This window comes from Gorilla gorilla, chromosome 17 (assembly GCF_029281585.2).
Source record: "Gorilla gorilla gorilla isolate KB3781 chromosome 17, NHGRI_mGorGor1-v2.1_pri, whole genome shotgun sequence".
Classification (NCBI taxonomy): Eukaryota; Metazoa; Chordata; class Mammalia; order Primates; family Hominidae; genus Gorilla; species Gorilla gorilla.
Window position 1 is genome coordinate 39,431,971 of NC_073241.2, and position 21,617 is coordinate 39,453,587.

General features: G+C 41.0%; 1 protein-coding gene across 2 annotated transcripts in view; it reads left to right on the top strand.

The window, feature by feature from the left end:
- PIEZO2 (piezo type mechanosensitive ion channel component 2) overlaps positions 1–21,617 on the top strand; it is a 479,685-nt gene that overhangs the window by 337,585 nt on the left and 120,483 nt on the right. For both annotated transcript variants that reach the window (XM_055368035.2, XM_031003780.3), the window contains exons 8-14: positions 5,819–5,981; positions 9,103–9,222; positions 11,663–11,701; positions 12,614–12,752; positions 15,572–15,720; positions 17,725–17,955; positions 21,479–21,602. In XM_055368035.2, coding sequence (XP_055224010.1) covers positions 5,819–5,981; positions 9,103–9,222; positions 11,663–11,701; positions 12,614–12,752; positions 15,572–15,720; positions 17,725–17,955; positions 21,479–21,602 — 965 coding nt within the window. The remainder of the gene's footprint in view (positions 1–5,818; positions 5,982–9,102; positions 9,223–11,662; positions 11,702–12,613; positions 12,753–15,571; positions 15,721–17,724; positions 17,956–21,478; positions 21,603–21,617) is intronic.

Genomic DNA, 21,617 nt, shown 5'->3' on the forward strand with positions numbered 1-21,617 from the left:
GGCTGAGGCAGGAGAATCACTTGAGCCGGGGAGGCAGAGGTTGCAGTGAGCAGAGGCCCAATGCACTCCAGCCGGGTGACAGAGTGAGACTCCGTCTCCAAAAAAAAAAAAAAAAAAAAGGTTTAAAATAATCAGTTTTATGTTATGTGTATTTTGCCTCAAATAAACATTTTTTTAAGTGTGCTGTTATTTTCAGTATTACGTATTTCTTGCCAATGGCTGGGATCCTGTATTACTAGAGACGGAGCAGATGTGGCCTGGAGCACACCTGAAAACAGGTGGAGGTTTTATAAATCTGCCAACATGTGCGAGCAGAAACAAGTGCCCTGCCAATTCATAACCACCGCATGTTGTCAGATGTTATGAGTGCTTCAGAGAGGGAGAAAAGCGTGCCAATGAGTGCTCCGTGAGGAGTGGAGGGACAGCTATAATGAGTCCATGGAGGCCCCCAGAGCCGAAAGAATGAACCGTGCGCTGGACCCCAGGCGGAAGACTCATCACAGTGCTGCGATGAGCAACCCTTCCTGATGCCGCGATGTCCTCTTTCATCACAAAGCATGGAATGAATTTTTTTATAACTTTTATTATGGTTTCAGAGGTACATGTTCAGGTTTGTTATATCGATAAATAGCGTGTTGCAGGTGTACAGATGATTTCATCACCCAGGTAATAAGCATAGTACCCGATGAGTGTTTTTTACATCCTCGCCCTCCTCCCACCCTCACCCTCAAGTGGGCCCTGGTGTCCCGTTATTCCCTTCTTAGTGTCCGTGTGTACTCAGTGTTTAACTCCCACTTACAAGTGAGAACAACAAAGCATGGAATGAATTTTTATTCGTAGTAATCTGAGTAAAGTGCAGTTGAAGGATCTTGGAATCATTCAGGCTTGCTTCATATTTTGTTACCATTGGATATTTGAGTCTCATTGTTTCTTCATTATAAACCTGGATTCTCAGTTTAAAAACACTAGTGTTGGCCGGGCGCGGTGGCTCACGCCTGTAATCCCAGCACTTTGGGAAGCCAAGGCGGGCAGATCAGGAGGTCAGGAGATCGAGACCATCCTGGCTAACATGGTGAAACCCCGTCTCTACTAAAAATACAAAAAGTTAGCCGGGCATGGTGGTGGGTGCCTGTAATCTCAGCTACTTGGGAGGCTGAGGCAGGAGAATGGTGTGAACCCGGGAGGCGGAGCTTGCAGTGAGCCGAGATCGCGCCACTGCACTCCAGCCTGGGCGACAGAGCGAGACTCCGTCTCAAAAAAACAAAAAAGAAAAAAAAAAAACAACTAGTGTTATTTCTGAACCATATACATTCATTTATTGCTTCATTCAGAAGGTAAAGTTCAAAATATTTGTTAATAGCCAGTAGACAACAAAAATAACTATCTGCTATGTATGACCTAAGATATACTTTAGGTAAATAAAAGTGTACTTTTGTTGCCTTTGTTACTCTCTTATTCTGTGTTCTTATTTCCTAAAGTGGGGCACTAAAATCATGGATGTTGAGATTCAAGCAGCAGTGATTTTTCTCTGAAAATTCCAGAATTTGTTTGTATATCTACAGTTTCTTACCTTTCTCTCTTTTTTAAAAGCAGGAACTTTTCCATGTTTTAATCTCTGCTCCTACCATAACTGTGATCACCTACTTACTCTTAGTGTATTTAATTCAGTTAAAAAAACTTACCTTTAAAACCTTCCATACCCTAAGCACTGCCATAAACGCAAGGTGACAAGAGATACACCCTTTTTGGAAGGCATTAGAATAAAAATGGGCAGCAAAACAAGCACGTAAACTAAAAATAGCAGAAATTCAAATTATGACTACAAATATCATTGTTGTGGAGGCATAGGGAAAACTGAATCTAAGAAGGAGAAATCATAGACATTTCCTGGCGATGGTGACTTTGGAACTAGACCTAGATGATGCCAAGGATGTTAACAACCAGCGACAACAAAGAGATAGGAAGAAACGTGAATGAAGTGTGCTGGGAAATGGCTTCAGGGTATTGGTGAATATTAACTATAAGGAATATCAGGCCTGAAGGAAAGAATGATGAAGAACCAATGCTTACGACAAAACTTAATTATCATAAATTAGCGTGAAGGTTCAGATGATAGGCCATGGATGTAATGTAATTATGCATCCTGAACAGCTGGTATCCTGTGTGACCCCTGTAATATTTTGGAATGATTGAGGTATCTGGAAGGAATACAGTGACATGCACATATTATGGGATTGCAGTTGGATTTGGGGGCTGGTGTTATCCTAAGAGGTATCAGAGAGTCTATGAAGCTCTGCCTGTCCTGTTTCTTGGATCTTCATTGCCAAGGAGTGGGTAAAGCTCACCTGGTACATACACCCCCAATTCTTGATTTGGGGACTCCAGAAAAGTCATAGCTACTGAAAAGCCTCCTGGTAAAACGAGGAATAGCAACACCAAAGGGACTGAGATTTTATGGTAAACCCCAAATAATCTAGCATAGCCAAGGTTTTTGTCTGGGAGAAAGAAAAGGGGACCAGGTTGCTGAAGACCTCAGGGGTGCTTTTCTGGGACTCAGGGCTTTTCTCCACGAAATGGGGGAGTAGGGAGTAGGATGAGGAGGGTGGCGTAGAGAACATGAGCTTTCCCAAGGAAACTCTGGCAGCTGTCACAATGTGCAGGGAAGAGAAATTAGAGGTAGGGAGACTGCCCTTGGCATAATAATTGAAGTGAGGATGTGTTCTGTGGACAGAAATGCTGGCCATGAAACAGCAATGCAGACAGACCAGGTTCCAAAGTGGGAGTGTGGGCCCCAAGGGTCTGATGTGTCTCTACTGGGGACTGATCATCTCTTGGGGACCTATCTTCAGCTATCTTTTGGGAAATAGAATCTGTGAGTTCTTAAGTATTTCACATAAAATCTTCTAAAAACTGTCCTTTCTTTTTCATATACTTGCGTCCTCACCCCACCCATCAACATTATTAGATTTTATTAGGAAGTGAAAGCTCAGACATCGAGTCATTTACCAAATACATTTGTATACATTATCAGTAGAATTGGGCCTAGGATCAAAGATAAACAGAAGATGTTCCAAATGCATGAAAGAGAAAAGCTTCATCTTTGTCTTTTTATTTCCAAATTAGCAGTACATTGGGATGTGCTGCTCTGTAATTGTGTCATTGTATACTCTCAAGCGAAGAGATATTTCTATGGAGAGATTTAAGACAGTCAGGAGGAGTACCCATCCCCACCACCCACTGAAAGAGAGGGTTTCTGTGACACCTTGCTCTGCCCAAGCTAGCACATGGCCTTAGTGTAGACAGAGTAGTTCCTGGAGAGCAGGTGCAATAGTATCAGTTTCTTTGTACTGTGAGTATCAAGATGCAATCCTGGGAAACAAACATTGAGTAAATTAAATAATTGTTGGATGCTGTGTAGTATCCTAGAATTGCAGTGCCAGAAAGGATGTGAACTTCAAGTACAAATTTCTCATCTCACATATGAATCCTTTCAACAGTATCTAGTTTCTTTAGAAAAAAAAAAGAGAGAGAGAGATGCCAGGTGCGGTGGCTTACATCTGTAATCCCAGCACTTTGGGAGGCCAAGGCGGGCAGATTACGAGGTCAAGAGATCAAGACCATCCTGGCCAACATGGTTAAATCCCGTCCCTACTACAAATACAAAAATTAGCTGGCATGGTGGTGCGCACCTGTGGTTCCAGCTACTTGAGAGGCTGAGGCAGGAGAATTGCTTGAACCCGGGAGGCGGAGGTTGCAGTGAGCCGAGATTGTGCCACTGTACTCCAGCCTGGGGACGGAGTGAGACTCTATCTCAAAAAAAAAAAAAAAAAAAAAAAAAGAGAGAGAGAGAGAAATCTTAGGTTTTATAGTATTTGCATAGCTCGATTAAAAAACGTTCTTGTAGGAGACAGCAATCTGCTACTGGTTAGCTTCTGCTCTTTTTTTTAGGTCTATACATTGCTAATAAAAAAAGCTAAGTCTTATTATTCAGTGTTAGTGTAGGAATGTGCAAAATCAGTTTGGAATCAGTTATGATATCAGTGGCAAGGTATGTAATGTCTATATGATATGAAGCATTTAGTTCGCTTTACCAACAGCTACAGAAAATTACAATTAAAATTCTGTATGGGACAAAACAAGTATTTTTAAACTGAGAGTTGATGAGGTTAGTTCTAGCATATGTGCCAGGCGTGGAGCAAGGAGAAGGACTCAGCGGCTGGAAGAGCTGTCACTTAGATTAACCCAAGAGACTATCTAGCTTGTCTGATTTTACATCGAAAAGCTTTCAGTTCTGTGTACTTTATACAAGAAATTTACATTTTAATCTAGGGCTGCAAAAACATTTTCAGAAAGTTCTACCATTCTAAGTGGGACATAACTTTTTTCACTCAGGAAATTGTTATTTCAAATGCTATCTCCAAAAAAAATCTGTCTGGAACTTAAGATAAAAAGATTTTATAATAACAAGTTATGACATAACTTATTTATTTCTGATAAAAATGAAGAAAGTTAGTTTAATTTCTGTTTAGCTTACTTTAAAATCTGTGTTCATCAATACACTAATATTACACTTGCATTGTGATAGAAAACAGCATTCACCCTGAGAGATTTTACAAGTGAAAGGCATGCAGCCTTTGAAGATTCTATAACTGAAGAATGTAAGATAAAAATTAAAGGAAATTCACATATAAAAGTTGCAAACAGGCTGGGTGCAATTGTTCACACCTGTAATCCCAGCACTTTTGGAGACTAACTTGGGAGGATCACTTGAGCTCAGGAGTTCAAGACCAGCCTGGGCAACATAATGAGACTTTGTCTCTACAAGTAATTAAAAAAATAATAGTTGGGTATGGTGGCATACCCTTGTGTTCCTAGCGACTTGGGAGGCCAAGGCAGGAGGATCATGTGAGCCCAGGCACTCAAGGCTGCAGTGGGCTGTGATCATGCTGCTGCACTCCAGCCTGGGTGACAGAGCGAGACCCCATTTCAAAAACAAAAAATAAATAAAAGATGCAAACAGTAGAAAGGTATGAAACTCACTTAACCTATAAAGTTTTATGCATTTAGTAGAGTCTTTTCTTAGAAAATTGCCCATCAAAATGAATTTCTAAATGAGTCATATTTTACACAGTTTTCCATTAATGAGACACATTCTGATTAGTAGAAATCAGCATAAAAATTAACCATTTCAAAATGTAACAGACTCAAAGTCATATTTCAAAGAAAATGATTAGTTACTATGCTTTGAAAAAATCAAATTGCTCATAAATGATATTTGACAGAAATATATCTTACAGAAATTTTACTATATAGTATTTGACTTTTATGGCTAAACTGTAGAACTAGCCCAATAATGTCAACACTAGCTGAGTACAACTAATGCTGAGCCTAGCCAAAAACAAAATATTTGCTCATTTAGCTGGACTAGTAACATGTTACCACACACTTGGCATTTCTATAATACAGGGTTTTAATAGGGCTGATTAATAATTAAAACATTTCTAATAGATGTGCAAGAATTTAGTATTAACTGGATTTTTGAACTGATGTAAAGATCTTCTGGTTAATGTTGATGTCAATTTTATACATACACATATGATTACTGAATGTATATATCATATGCATATTATACATACATGTCCACATATATTCTTTAAATATGTAATTACATATACAGAAGGGTAATTGAAATATCTACAATAGAACGGATCAACCTAGGAATAGCTCACGAATGTATCAAAAACAAAGTACTTTTATTCAACGTTGGAGACATATAGCTTATTGCATCTTTTAAGCATTTTTCTTTGTTTTTTAACAGGTTGTTTGGTATCAAGTCAGTAATTCAAACGGACTGTTCGAGTACTTGGAAGATCATAGTGAACCCGGACCTGTCGTGGTACCACCACGCCAACCCTATCCTCCTGCTGGTGATGTACTACACTCTGGCCACTCTGATCCGCATCTGGCTGCAAGAGCCCCTTGTAAGGACAAAAGCGTTTTCATGATCTTGTCTGCAAAGTAACCTAGAATCTCCAGGTGAAATGATTCACTCCTGTTCTCTACTGACTAATCAATACTCTATTCCAACACAACTCTAGTGTTCTGGGTATGATGTTTTAATTCTGCAAAGAGTATTAAGTGAATATAAATACTATCAGATCAAAGACTAGCTTCCCTTTACTACCACAAACTGCTGGTGAGAATGGCAGGCAGTGAGAAGAATGGAAGACTCATTTTTGCTGATCACTTACTGTAATATGCCATGTCATACATTATCTCATTTAATAAACTAAACAACTCTGATCAATAGAATAGGTATTATACCCATTTACAGATGAGGAAAATGAGGTTAGAGATGTCAGTTTTTCTAAAATCACACATTTACTGGATGGTACAAATCAGATTCTAATCCACATTTGACAACAAAGCTCAGTTCTTAGAGACACACACCCCTGTTATCAAGAGGACTGGTGTTTCCCAAATCTCCTCCAGCGCTCTTAGCCTGTGAAGATGTGGGAGTGACAGCCCAGCTCTTGGTGGTGCCTGTTGCCTCCTGAGTATCCCCTTGTGAGGGATGGGGATTCGAATATTCTTCAGCACAACTGAGGGTGTTTATTCCCTATGAAAATATGAACAAGGACACAGCATTTCTGAGGGGAGGACTGAAGCCTTGGTGGCTTCTCTTCTCTCTTTTCTCCTTCAGTGACAGAAAATATCAGCCTGCTTTTCTTTCCCCTAAATGACTGTCAGGAGCCTGGTTGCAAGGTTGCTTATTGACACATGAAGGAGACAAGCTGTGTAGACAGGGTGGCTGCACCTTTTCAGGCCCCACCTGCGGGGAACCCTATAGCTGGGGACAGTTCTCATGAGCATGGCCCAGCCTGAGTCTCTGCATTCCAGTCCCCCTCCTCCGAATTGCTTCTAGCCTGGGGCCCTGCAGAAGTTCCCTACTTTCTCTGTCTGTCTTTGTACCCACAGACCATTCCCACACGTTCATCAGTCAGCCAGTCAATGAGTATTTATGGAAGGCCAACTGGGTCTGAAACTAACCCAGGGGCCGGCATAGAGCAATGACTTCAGTAGGCAGGGCCCCACTTAGAGAGCTGTACATTCTAAAAGAGAAAAATGGTCCAAGAGAAGCAAACAGGTTGTAAATCAGGTAGTGACTGTAAAACTGCAGGAGGCTCATGGCTCCGGTCATCCCTGACAGAAGCGCCACCTGCAGAAATGAGGATGGTGCTGTCTTCCTCCTATGTGGTACCTCCTCCCCATCTCAGTGGCTAACAGCCATCTGTGGGATTAGGGTCTCAGAGGCCATCCTTGTTAGCAGGGTTCTCATGGATCATCTTTCTTTTAGGCCACTGATGACAATTGTATAGTAACAAAGTGATTTATGGGTGGTAAGGAATCCCAGTCATGTTTTGTTATATTTTTCTTCAGTTCTCTTCTAAAATTTGACTGTGCCAGTAGAATCATTAAAATTGTGTCCAATTCCTCCACAAACATGCTTATGTATATGTATATATTCACAAATAAAAACATGTACATAAAAAATTAAATATACATATATATATTTTTGAGATGGAGTTTCACTCTTGTTGCCCAGGCTGGAGTGCAATGGCATGATCTCGGGTCACCACAACCTCTGCCTCCTGGGTTCAAGCAATTCTCCTGCCTCAGCCTCCTGAGTAGCTGGGATTACAGGTGCCCGACACCAAGCCTGGCTAATTTTTTTGTATTTTTAGTAGAGACGGGGTTTCGCCATGTTGGCCAGGCTGGTCTGGAACTCCTGAGCTCAGGTAATTCACTCGCCTTGGCCTCCCAAAGTGCTGGGATTACAGGCATGAGCCACCACGATGGCAACTATTTCTGAACAATGTCTTACACATTATGGAAATTACTTTAAGGCTTTCTAGTTATTAAGATTTCCCAGCCCATTTGCTTTCTCTGGGATATCCCATGTCATCTCTTGGATAATGCAGTAGCTTGATGAGGGCTCCGTTATAACTTTGGGCCTGTGCGATATTCTGCTTCCACTGCCGTGTGCTGTCTGGCAAGCAAAGGTAGGCAGAGAGAGAGCCGGGAAGACCATCTAGGCTATAGGCCACACAGCAACAGCAATGTTCTAAATCACGAGGTCTGCAGGGATATGTAGAGAAGGGGGCTTCAAACTATCATCAACATTTCATGTGGGCTCTATTTCAAATGGGCTGGGACGGAAGGCCTGTTGCATTGAGTCAATGAGAAAAAGAAGCTGATTATATCATAGTTCCAGGTGACCTGGTGCATTTAATGAAAAATGCCGGCCACCAAATGTGAGTGCTGAAGTAGACATCTATGAAACATGTTTGAAAAAGAGAGAGAGAAAAGTCAGTGTCGAGACTTCAGTGTAATATGTGGCCCCCACCTGGCAAATGTAACGCCGCACCCGGGGAGTTAGGGTGCCCTGCTTAGGAGTTCTGCTCTGGTGCACTGAGACCCAGACAATGAGACTAAGTCCACTCCCCTCCAGTATCAGTGACGCATGACTGCCCTTTTCACTAGGACGCTTTTGTTGGGAAAACATGCTAAGGCACCGAAGCGCTTCTGTTCCTCGTATTCCTCTCTATCACCTTTCCTAGACCAGTTGTCTAATTTAGGCAGATGTCTCATGTGCATAGATATGCTCTTGCTTAGTGCTGTGTGAGCTCTAGATGATTCTGCCTTCAATACATCCAGTCTTAATTGAAGATTGCCGGCAGCTGTCTTACACGGTTAACTGCGCACCTTTGTGAAGGCTCTTGGCTAAGAGCCATCTGCATCTCTGCTTTTGAGTGCAGTTGAGAATGCACGTGGAAAAGCTGTGGATATTTAACAATGGAGCATATTCTGTAATGCATGGGGCTTAGTAGAATCAGGGGACATTTAATACTGATGTACTTACCAATTACAGGGGAGCATTTTTGTCATTTTTTAAAGTGTCTTGATAAAATCCTGTATATTGTAAACATTCACTTTGAAAAGTCATCATACTGAGCCAAAATGAAAAGCTCTGTCTTGGCCACCCAGGCTGCCTAGGGAACTGCCTCAGGAAGCAAGACTGATCCTGTTTCTGTGTTTCAGGTGCAGGATGAGGGGACCAAAGAAGAGGACAAAGCCCTGGCTTGTAGCCCCATCCAAATAACAGCGGAGAGGAGGCGGAGCCTGTGGTACGCAACCCATTACCCCACTGATGAGAGAAAAGTAAGCCATGATGAAAGGGATTTCCGTTCCCTAATTTTTCTGTTTTTGTATTTTACTGTTGAATATGAGCCTTATAATATCATATATATCATATCATATTCAGGTTGCTTGTAGTTTATAGAAACAGTGATTTAGGAGAGTTAGTACCAGAGAGGGAAAACTATTTCCAAAGAAAATACCCTGGTCCCGTCAAGAACATCATTTTATATTTCTGTGCTTTCTACTGAAATCTCCTAATCTTAAAAAGAATGTTCCTATTAAAAAAATAATTTTGTAATTAAAACAAACAAAAGTAGCAAAGCAATCTGTTCGCACTGGAGGGTGAAAATTTCAGTGCTGAACTATATTGCAGAAAATAATTTTACTCTGTCGGGTATTTGGTTGATTTGGGTATTTGGCAGACAATTACTTGAAAATAAATGAAGTGAGCTCATCACTTTGAGGCAAACAACGGACAATAATTGTTACCAGTGATAAAATTTAAGCATTTGAGTAAAAATTAGAATTTTTGAAAGCTCATATCTACTCAGGGCTTAAAAACTTTCCAATATTTGAGGACTTTTCTGATGAGATGAGGTGATATTGACAAATGTGCTTTTTACGCATGGCATACTGAAACTTGTCAGTATTTGGTAGAGTTCAATACCTGTAACTCACTGAAACAGCAGTTTCCGACTCACCACCACCTGACATGACAGCACGTGGATAAATGATCCAGTCGGGGTGCATGATATGTCAATGGGTTTTAATGTAGCAGAGTATGAAAAGTTCACTGATATGGTTGCAGATTCTGCACTACAACTGACATTCAAGACTACACTGGTTGAGTCTGATCGAGTAGCAAAGACTGTCCACAGTTATTTAGACAGACTATTAAAATACTTTTTTGTTTTTTTTGGCAACAGAGTCTCGCTCTGTCACCCAGGCTGGAGTGCAGTGGTGTGATCTTGGCTCACTGCAACCTCTGCCTCCTGGGTTCAAGCGATTCTCCTGAATGAGCCTCCCAAGTAGCTGGGACTACAGGCACGTGCCACCACGCCTGGCTAATTTTTTTGAATTTTTAGTAGAGATGTGGTTTTGCCATGTTGCCCTGGCTGGTCTTGAATTCCTGAGCTTAGGCGATCCGCCTGCCTCGGTCTTCCAAAGTGCTAGGGTTACAGGCATAAGTCACTGCGCCCGGCCCTAAAATACTTCTTTTTGACCAAATTGCATACCTATGTGAAGCCACATTTTCTTTATCTACTTCAACCAGAACACCACATCACAACAGATTGGATACGGAAACAGATGTGAAAATCCGGTTGTCTTTTATTAAGCTAGACATTAAACAGATATGCAAAATTATAAAACAATGACACTCTCTTCACTATTTGCTTTAAAAAAATAACTATTTAAATTATTTATACTAACACACAATGGGTTTTTTTTAATTTTTAATGAATAAATACATAAGTAAATAAATATTTTAAGACTACCTGGTCTAATTTCTCGTATGGTAGATAATTGATAGATAGAACCCACATAAATTAAGTCTCTTTGGGACCCTCAGTGATTTTTAAGAATGCAAATGAGTCCTGACCTAAAATTGTGGTAGAACCACTTGCTGTGCTAATTATTATTTGGGGGAAGCCCAAATCACCTGGTAGTAATGTATTACTAGTTAAAAAGTAGAGTCATATAATAATCATTTTGTTGTAGACAGTACGTAAATCTCAATCTCAAACCACATTACAAATCAATTTTTCTTTTCTTTTCTTTTTCTTTTTTTTTTTTTTTTGAGACGGAGTCTCGCTCTGTCTCCCAGGCTGGAGTGCAGTGGCGCGGTCTTAGCTCACTGCAAGCTCCGCCTCCTGGGTTCACGCCGTTCTCCTGCCTCAGCCTCCCAAGTATCTGGGACTACAAGCACCCACCACCACGCCCGGCTAATTTTTTGTATTTTTAGTAGAGACGGGGTTTCACTGTGTTAGCCAGGATGGTCTCGATCTCCTGGCCTTGTGATCTGCCTGCCTTGGACTCTCAAAGTGCTGGGATTACAGGCGTGAGCTACCGCGCCCAGCCCAATTTTTCTTTATTATGAAAATTCTATTTCTTGAAACATAAATACATTCAGAATTCTGCAGATGTCTCAAAGGGGTATAAAACTAAGCGCTTATTCTTGTAGAACATAACCCTTGAAAAACATGGTAACATTTATAGACATGTGGTTGCTTATCTGCTGTATAACTAAACATTAACATCAAGAGCTGTGAAATAGTTGTCATAAACAGCAGCATCCAGCTCATTTATTTGTCCTTTTATATTTTGCATGGCAATTTTAATATACTAGCAATCAGTAAGTTAAAGAGAATGGGCTTGTGCACAGTAAAACTTTATAGATACATAAACAGTAAAATGCTTTCAGCTTCCTTACTAACATGCTTTCCCACATTGCTTTTTGCAGCTTTTATCCATGACCCAGGATGACTACAAACCATCTGATGTTAGTATACCCTTAGAATTATCATTTATGCATGTGTAAGTGATGTAAAGGCAACAAATGGAAGTAGCTCCTTTGAGTCTATTTTAATGATCTATTAAAATTTCCATAAGCTTTTCCATTTTTGGGCATAAATTATATCTGGTAGATTGCTGTTAAAATGAGATTGAGTATAATCATACAAAATATATTTAAATTTTGAGAAGCTTTGTGGGCTTTTTAAAAAGTGTTTTGTTCTGTAGCTATGCCTATTTCATAAGTAGGAAGTTTTGCATGCCCATGGGCGCACATACACATGTGTATTGGTGGGTGTTATGTTTATCTCAAAAATTGTAAAGCCAAAGAGACAGAAGGACGAAACAGGCAATTGTACTTAGTGGTGTAGTAAGGACATAGCAACCTGCAGTCAGGCAGAGATCCCCAGAGGGTGATGCCTTAGCTGAGATCCAAGGGATGTTTGCATTAGTCCTGTGCAGAGCCACACAGGGCATAGGCAGGACAATGTTGGACCACAGCCCAAGAAAGGTCTAGAGTCCCATATAGATGGAGGGATGGCTGAGAGGTGGACAGTAGCAAAGGCTGAGGCTGGAAAGATCAGACCAAATCTTGAAGGCCTCCTTCAGCCATTTACGAGTTTGCTCTTCATACTGAGGACAGCAGGTGCGAAGCATGGTTTTAGGCAAAGTGCAACAAGATCAGATGCACATTTCCTGCGATCACTCTGTGGAGACTAGAGTTGGAGAGGGAATGTACAAGATTCCCCTTACTAAAATATTTGGGCAATTGGCTAAGTTATTCAGCTTGCAGTCAACTCCTCACTGTTCAGTTAGGGTGGAGGAAGGGAAGTGGGGGTATGTCTGCATTGAAAACCCAGAGCTGCTGTAACAGGTGTCCCTTTCTCTGCACTCCCGGCAGGGCCTGCTGGTGACTGTGAACGGCAACCCCGTGGATTACCACACCATCCACCCCAGCCTGCCCATGGAGAACGGCCCTGGCAAAGCCGACCTCTACTCCACCCCTCAGTACCGGTGGGAGCCCTCTGATGAATCCTCAGGTAGGAGCCAGCCCTGCACTCAGGGTCGCATTTCTCCCTCATTTAGAAGCTTGGCCTCTCTCTTTTTGTTGTTGTTGCTTATTTTATTTTTTTAAAAACTGTATCCATGTCAGTATCATTAACCTCACTTCTTTAAGTTCTACCTGCATTTTGCCCCAGCATATTGCTAGTTGTGTTCTATCCTTGTATACAAAGTAAGTGACATAATCGGGGCAAACTTTTAAAATAAAAGGTGAAAACAGTATTTTAAACATGTCAACTTAGGTATAGCATCTATACATATGTTGGTCTTTCTTTTAGTTGATATTGTAATTATGGTCAATGGTTTTCCTGGTTAATGTATGAATTTTTTTTTTTTTTTTTTTTTTTGAGACAGAGTCTCGCTCTGTCTCCCAGGCTGGAGTGCAATGGCACGATCTCGGCTCACTGCAACCTTTGCCTCCCGGGTTCACGCCACTCTCCTGCCTCAGCCTCCCGAGTAGCTGGGACTACAGGTGCCCACCACGACACCTGGCTAATTTTTTGTATTTTAGTAGAGACTGGGTTTCACCGTGTTGCCCAGACTGGTCTCAAACTCCTGAGCTCAGGCAATCCACCTGCCTCGGCCTCCCAAACTGCTAGGACTACAGGCGTGGGCCACCGCACCCGGCTGAGTGTTTTTTAAGAGTCCTTTTTTTGTCCATTTTTTAAAAAACGAGGTTGTCTTAACTTTTGCAGGGCTTTTTTTCTCCCTTTTCTTTCAGTTGTTTATGTTGAGGGAGAGCACTATTACTAAAGATGACAAATTGGTGGCTTGGGGCTGAGTTTCACTCTCAGATTTGATTTTTGGTCTGCACAGCATTTAAAAAAAATTTACCTAGCCATCATTTAAAAAGCTGCACCTCTGACCTAGAAATGGACACTTCTGGAATCCCTTGAAGACTGTGAAGGTCTGGCAACACTAGTCCCTCACCTCTACAAAACAGCAGTTAGCTGGACCTCTATTGTCATTGCCCCTGCAAGGGACCAATTGCCTGTCACCAATCCGTAAAGACAGAATTACAAAGTGACTATGAAACTGGAGTGGATTTGCATCTCTATTTGTATGTAATTACAGCCAGAGTTCTTAGACCTTGTCCTGCCTTTAGTGAGTGGCCGGCAGCTCTCCAATTTGCATCTGTGGTACGTCACGCTTAGTCCAAGGGCCTTTTCGCATAACTCTTTATCAGGTTTATTCTGATGTCTGTTCTTCATAATTCTGTATCAGTACTTCCTGGAGTTGCCCCACAGGGCTTCTTAATACTTAACTGTACAACTGGTTAGTCATATTATCCGACATTCCTCAGTAAGGTTAAATCAAGGTCAGCCACCACCCCCACCCCACCCTCACACCCATCCCATGATGACACCTGAGAGCTGCATAGCTTCAAACTCTACTGGTTCGTTCCCTGTTTCTGCTTCCTGCATGCATGTGTTTTAGTTTGCAGCTCAGGCTTAAACTGGAAAGTTCAAGGAAACACAGTGCTTTCCAGTGTGCCCTTCAGAGCATGGGCACCAGAAGCAAACACACAGGGCCCAAGAGTCAGCATCTGTGGCTTCTGACGTTTGAGCTGTTGGGGTCACAGCCTAGACAACCTTCTACTTACCCATTACTTTCATGTGGACAAGTAAATTGAATTTTGAGTGCTGACATGGACAACCCAGACATACTGAAATCATAAACTGGGCTTTCAAAAGTGAAACAAAAGCTGGAAAGATTTTAAAAATTAAATCTATATACACAAAAAGTGTCAACCAGAGAAGCAGCACGGCAGTAACTCTAAAATCCATCAGATTTGGTGTTTTCACCCCTGTCTATGATCCCAGGGACTTTTTGTATAAACCGCAGGCTCATCCAGTCCTACTGCAGGAGGAATGAGAGCCAGTGGGCTTCTGCCAGGGACACACCATCGTCTCATTGCAGAGCCCATGTGGAGTAGTATGCACAGTCACTGATTTTTCAGTCATTTATACCTCTTTATGCTGCTAAGAAACTTTCTCCTGTAACCCACCTATACATAGCCCATTTGATTTGAACAAGAAAGACAGAAAGGACAGTCTACTTAGTGGCTTAGAACAGCACTTAGTATGACACACTTTCTCTGGACCAGGAACTTGGGCATCACTAGGCTGGTTCCTCTGGCTCAAGGCTGCTCATGAGATTGCAGTCAAGCTGCTATCTCAGCTGAAGGCTTGTCGGAGCCGGGGAGAATCTGCTCCCAGGCTCACTGTGTAAGCTATTGGCTGGCCTCAGGCTCTTGCTGACATCTGGCTGGCAGAGCCATCATTTCTCACACCTGGGGCTCCCCATAGGGCTGTTTACAGCATGGTAGCTGGCTTGTCTGAGGACAAGCAGGTGAGAGAATAAGAGAGAGCACTCAAGATGAAAACCACAGTCTTTTTAAACAGAATCTTGAAAGTGACACTTCATCCCCTCTAGAGTGCCCTGTTTGTGTTAGAAGAAGCCTGTCACAGGTCCCACCCACACTTGAGGGGAGGGCCCACACAACAGCATGAACACCAGGAGGTGGGGGCTCTGATGACAGGTTTAGAGCCTCCTTCCGTATCTTCTTACATGGAAATTTTCCTTTCTCAATTATTACATGCTGGATCCCATTACACTGACCAGGCAGAACTTACTGATTCTGTTTGAATTCTAAGGGCTTTATGAATGGGAAACAATTTCTGAAATCTTAAATAAAAGGCTATACCAAAACCATACATGTGCTGCATTGCTTGGAACATTTATACAAACGTCACATGTTTGCATAAATAGTTAAATAAAGTATTCGTCCATCTAGAAAAGCGAGAGGAGGAAGAGGAAGAGAAAGAAGAATTTGAAGAAGAAAAGAGCCGTGAGGAAAAAAGAAGTATCAAAGTTCATGCCATGGTCTCCGTATTCCAATTTATTATGAAACAAAGTTACATCTGTGCCCTCATAGCTATGATGGTATGTATGATATGTGGTAGGTATAATATGATGATATGTATAATATGATATGATGGTATGTATGCTATGACGGTATGTATAATATGATGGTACATATATAATGGTATATAAGATATGATGGTATGTATGATATGATGTGATAGTACATATATGATGGTATGTAAGATATGATATGATGGTATGTATGATATGATGGTGTGTACAATATCTGATGGTATGTATGATATGATATGACGGTATGTATGATATGACGGTATATATGATATGATGGTATGTATGAGTGGCGGCTGCCAGGGTGCTGGAGAAAGGAGACCACAGTCCCACTGGCTCTAAGTGCTGCTATCTTCTCAGGGCTAGCAGAAGTATAGGATCCCCCTAATGCCTTGGCAGAGAATGGTCAGCTGTGTTAATTTTTCATGGGATATTTATACTACAGATTGTAAAATTATGTCCTTTTCAATTCTATTTATCCTCCTTTTAAGTATTAATACATTTCTTCCAAATTAGCTTGTCAAGTCAGACTATCTCTTATTTTGCCAATTTGAGAGGACATATTGGTTTTTTAAATGACATTGAAGGTCTTCAAGGTTAACATAGGCTGCTTTTATTCGTTTCAGATAGTGAGAGTTATATTCACATCTTATCTTAGATTTGGGTGAGACGTTATTCCTTCTTAGCTGCAATAACTTTTTTTTTTTTTTGAGATGGAGTCTCGCTCTGTTGCCCAGGCTGGAATGCAGTGGTGCGATCTCAACTCACTGCAAGCTCCACCTCTCGGGTTCACGCCATTCTCCTGCCTCAGCCTCCCGAGTAGCTGGGACTACAGGCGCCCGCCACCACGCCCGGCTAATTTTTTTTTTTGTATTTTTAGTAGAGACAGGGTTTCACCGTGTTAGCCAGGATGGTCTCGATCTCCTGGCCTCGTGATCTGCCCGCCTCGGCCTCCCAAAGTCCTGGGATTACAGTCATGAGCCACCGAGCCCGGCCAGCAGCAATAATGTTTTACCAATATGAGCATCAAGCAACTGTGGTTCCCTAGAGCACCTTCCAATTGTGAGCTCTCAGTTTATGCGTGTTTCTACTCACCATCTGCAACATCACAGCTTCAAAACAGACCCTTGGCCCATAGATAGAAGATAAAAGAAGCTATAATCTCTCCCTTTCCCAAAAACAAATTTTCTTAGGAAATTTGATTTATTTTTGAGAAACCTAATATTCTTGTTTAAAATACAACTCTTCCAAATTCTGTGGTCAACAATGAGATCCTATGGACACATTTGATGATAAAAATAAAAATATTCTTTAACTCAAGGGACACAGAATCTAGGCACGGTTTCCCCAGGCACTCAGTCCAGGTGCTTCTCAGATGAACCTGTGGGTGCTCAACTTCAGTTTCCAGTAAGGAACACAGCCACATGTGAGAGGAGACTGCGAAAAAGAAAGCACCACAAAATTGAAGAGGCTAATTTGGGGATTGCCAGCTCTATTCTTCAAATAAAATTAGTTCTGTGTTCTTTGGTTACTTTTTGACATTTTCTATACATCAACTGCTACTTTAAACTGCAGCAAATCTCTCATTCTGAACTCACAGGAGTATACCATTTTTTTTTCTCTCTAAGCCAGATAAGTTTGGTCTTTTCTTTAAAGCAATAGAGCTAAATAAAATAAAATAAAATAAAATAAAATAAAATATTTGAATACACATTTTGCTACTTAACTGAAAAAAGTCTTTTGTAAAAACAACACAATCCTTCATTAAAAATGTGCCCTTGTCTGGTACCATTCTGCTGTGTTAATGGAGCTACAATGTTAAGGCTTTAAAATCTCCTGCCTTCCAAGCCACCACTCCACGGCTTGGGGTCTCCGTCACTCCACCACAACTCTCTACTCTCCCTGGTTTGAATATTATGACCTTTTCTTTTTAGATAGTTTTTTACCTTACCAGGGTGGGGGGACTGAGCATTGTATTGACCATGGTCGTGTTTCCTTTTCTGTCCTCTGGAGGCCTGGAGCATCACCTATCACAGCTGGCTGACCTTCGTGCTGCTGATCTGGTCATGCACTCTTTGGATGATTCGCAACAGAAGAAAATATGCCATGATCAGCTCTCCCTTCATGGTGGTTTACGGAAACCTATTGTTGATATTACAGTATATATGGAGTTTTGAACTTCCTGAAATTAAAAAAGTTCCAGGATTTTTAGAAAAGAAAGAGCCAGGAGAACTTGCTTCCAAAGTAAGTGAATAGAATACAATAAAACAAAACAGTGACACAAAACCACAATCATCATCACAATCGTATCCAAGAGAAACCTTATAAAAACAGGTTCCAAATATTCACTGCTTTGTAAAAATGAACAAACATGAGACTGTAAGAAACAATTTGTGGTGCTTAGAGGCCTTTATAATTTAAACATGAACATATATTACACCATGATTTAGCTTTTACTTAGGAATGACCATGTTTTCCACTCAAAGAAAACTTGTATAAATGTTTTTAAGTGTAAATCCTACTAGAGTAAAAATTAGGTGTGAAAATAGGAAAATACAGTGTAAAATGTGTTAAGGGATTATAGGACTGTCTTTGATTATCATTTTATAAAACATGCTTAGTGCATTAGTGTCACAGATAAGTATTGATTATTCACGACGTTTTTCTCCAATTCTTTCCTAAAGAACATTTTTAGCAGCAAAAATGAAGTATGACACTTGCTGTTTTTCTTCTACTGATTATATGATATGTTCTTATCTGAGTTAGAATGTTCATACTCTTCTCATTACTCATTTGTTTTCATGGGCCATTTTAACAGTTTTATTTCAAAAGATTAGGTTTCCCAACTTACTGTTTGTTTTGTTAACAGAATGGCAGACTAAACACACATTCCCTTTGTGTTAATAATTTAGTTTTAGGACAGTAAAAATAAACGTGTATATATTGAATGGGTCTTGGAAATTAGTCTTTGGAGGAGATGGTCATTTACATTACATGAAATTCACCTTTCCTGGGAGCAACTGCCCGCTTTAAGGGTTGCCACACACCCCATATCCAAGGGAAGCAGGTGTAAATGGGGTAGAGTAGACTAGGGCAAAGTTTGGTCTTCGTAACAGATTTTTGGGTGAAGAGCTACTGGGGTAAATGAAACACAATCCAACAGGTGAATTCTAGTGACAGAGGTGAGAATATAACCCCTGTGTTCGTGGACCAAGGGAATGTCATTCATTGATTCATTCATCCCAAACTCCTATGCCTGCTTCTTCTCCTCACCCTGCTCCATGCTGAAAATCCCACGTTATACTCTCACTTACAAGGCACCTTCATCTAACACTCTTTTCTTTTACTCTCTCTCCCTCTTTCCTCTTAAACACAGACCCACACACATATATTCACACACAATTGGTAACTTAGTCTTATTCTATTTTTAAAAATCAAAATTATTTTCTTTTGACTGTGTAAATTCATCACAGTCTCACTCCGAATAGCAATGAAACTGCTAAAATTGCATGCCAAGTCACTAGTTGAATTGTCTCCTGTCGAATCTAAAATTAACAGTTCTTTAGGAGGAAAACATTATTTGGGAAATAAATTTGTTACTCGTGGAAAAAAAAGAGTTATTCCGGGAACCTAGGTCTGCACTTATATTTTAACGCACCCGGGAACTCAGAAAAAGTGCAAGGTTTTGTCGTAGAAGATAGTAATACATCTCCAGGCTTATAACATTTCCATTACAATAACATTTGTAAAACACATTTTTTTTTTTTTTTTTGAGACGGAGTCTCGCTCTGTCACCCAGGCTGGAGTGCAGTGGCGCAATCTCGGCTCACTGCAAGCTCCGCCTCCCGGGTTCACGCCATTCTCCTGCCTCAGCCTCCCGAGTAGCTGGGACTACAGGCGCCCACTACCACGCCCAGCTAATTTTTTTGTATTTTTTTTTTTTAGTAGAGACGGGATTTCACCGTGTTAGCCAGGATGGTCTCGATCTCCTGATCTCATGATCCACCTGCCTCGGCCTCCCAAAGTGCTGGGATTACAGGTGTGAGCCATCGTGCCCAGCCAGAATGGCTATAATTTTTAAAAAGGCAGATAATAATCACTGCTACTGAGGACATGGAGAAGTTGAAATGGTCACACACTGCTGGTGGGAATGTAAAATGGTGCAGCAACTTTGGAAAACAAAGTGCCAGTTCCTCAAAATTTTAAACATAAAATTTCCATAAGACCAGCAATTCCAGTCCTAGGTTCGTTTACCCAGGAGGACTGAAACCATCTGTCCACACAAAAACTTGTATGTGAATGTTCATAGCAGCATTATCCATCATAGCTAAAATATAGAAATGATCCAAATGCCTATTAACTAATGAAAGGATAAAATGTTGCATGGCTGTACAATGGAGTATTATTGGGTATTTAAAAGGGATAAAGAACTGTGCATGCTACCTGTGGATCAACCTAGAAAACATTATGCTAAGTAAAAACAATCCATTTATGAAAGGCTACATATTATATAATTTCATTCATATAAAATTTCCAGATTAGGCAAATCTATAGAGACAAAGAGTAAATTCGTGGTTGGCTAGGGCTGAGATAGGATTAGGCAAATCTATAGAGACAAAAAGTAAATTCGTGGTTGGCTAGGGCTGAGATAGGGAGAAAAGGAAGCAACTGTCGTGGGGCTTCTTACACAGGGTTGATGAAAATGTTGCAAAATGGATTGCAGTGATGGTTGCACAACTCTGTGAATATACTAAAAACCACTGAATCAGACAATTTAAATGGGTGAATTGTATGGTATGTGAATTATATATCAATAAAGCTATTTTTAAAAACCTACTGTGTGTGACCAGGCATGGTGGCTTAAGCCTGTAATCCCAGCATTTTGGGAGGCCAAGGCAGGCGGATCACCTGATGTCAGGAGTTCGAGACCAGCCTGGCTAACATGGTGAAACCCCGTCTCTACTAAAAGAACACAAAAACTAGCCGGGTGTGGTGGTGTATGCCTGTAATCCCAGCTACTTGGGAGGCTGAGGCAGGAGAACCACTTGAATCCGGGAGGCAGAGGTTGCAGTGAGCTGAAATCATTCCATTACACTCAAGCCTGGACAACCAGAGCAAAACTCCCTCTCAAACAAAACAACAGCAATAAACCTACTGTGTGTTAGGTACTGTATTTCCTAAGCAATAGAGTTCCCCCAAATCAAAAGGTTTTTGATTTATTAGTCCTTAAGAAAATGTTACTATGAAAGCATGGGCACTTAGAACTAGTGTCCCTTCAGCTTTAAAAGATTAATAATAAGGGGTTCTATTTTCTGGGATGAAATTTTCCTTTTCCCATCTATGGAATTCTTCAAAATAAGGAACATTGCAGTCAAGGGAGTATTATGCAAGAAGTACATCTTCCTTTTACAATTGTAATGACGTCACAGTCCGGAGGGAATCAACCAAGGACCAGCACCTCAAGGAAGACCACCTGTTGCAGCTGATTTCCTGCCCAGGTGGAAGTTGTTAGAAAGGTTGGGTTCATCTTCCTCAGGACTTGCGTGGTGCTTCTGGCACCCAACACAAACATGGGAGCATCCTCGGAAAAGGGACTTAAAAGCAGTGAATCTCAGCTGAAGTCAAGCAGGTGACCTGACTCTGTCTCCAATAAAAAGGTTTATTTATTGTGCTCCCACTGGAATGCGGAGAAAATGTTACATTTGTTGAATGTTTTTACATTCCAAATGGTTGCTTAATTCTTGTTTTGCTGCTTCTCTACTTTCAGATCCTTTTCACCATTACTTTTTGGCTACTGCTGAGGCAGCACCTCACAGAGCAAAAAGCTCTGCAAGAAAAGGAAGCTCTTTTATCGGAAGTCAAAATTGGCAGTCAGGAAAATGAAGAAAAAGGTAAATTAGTGTATA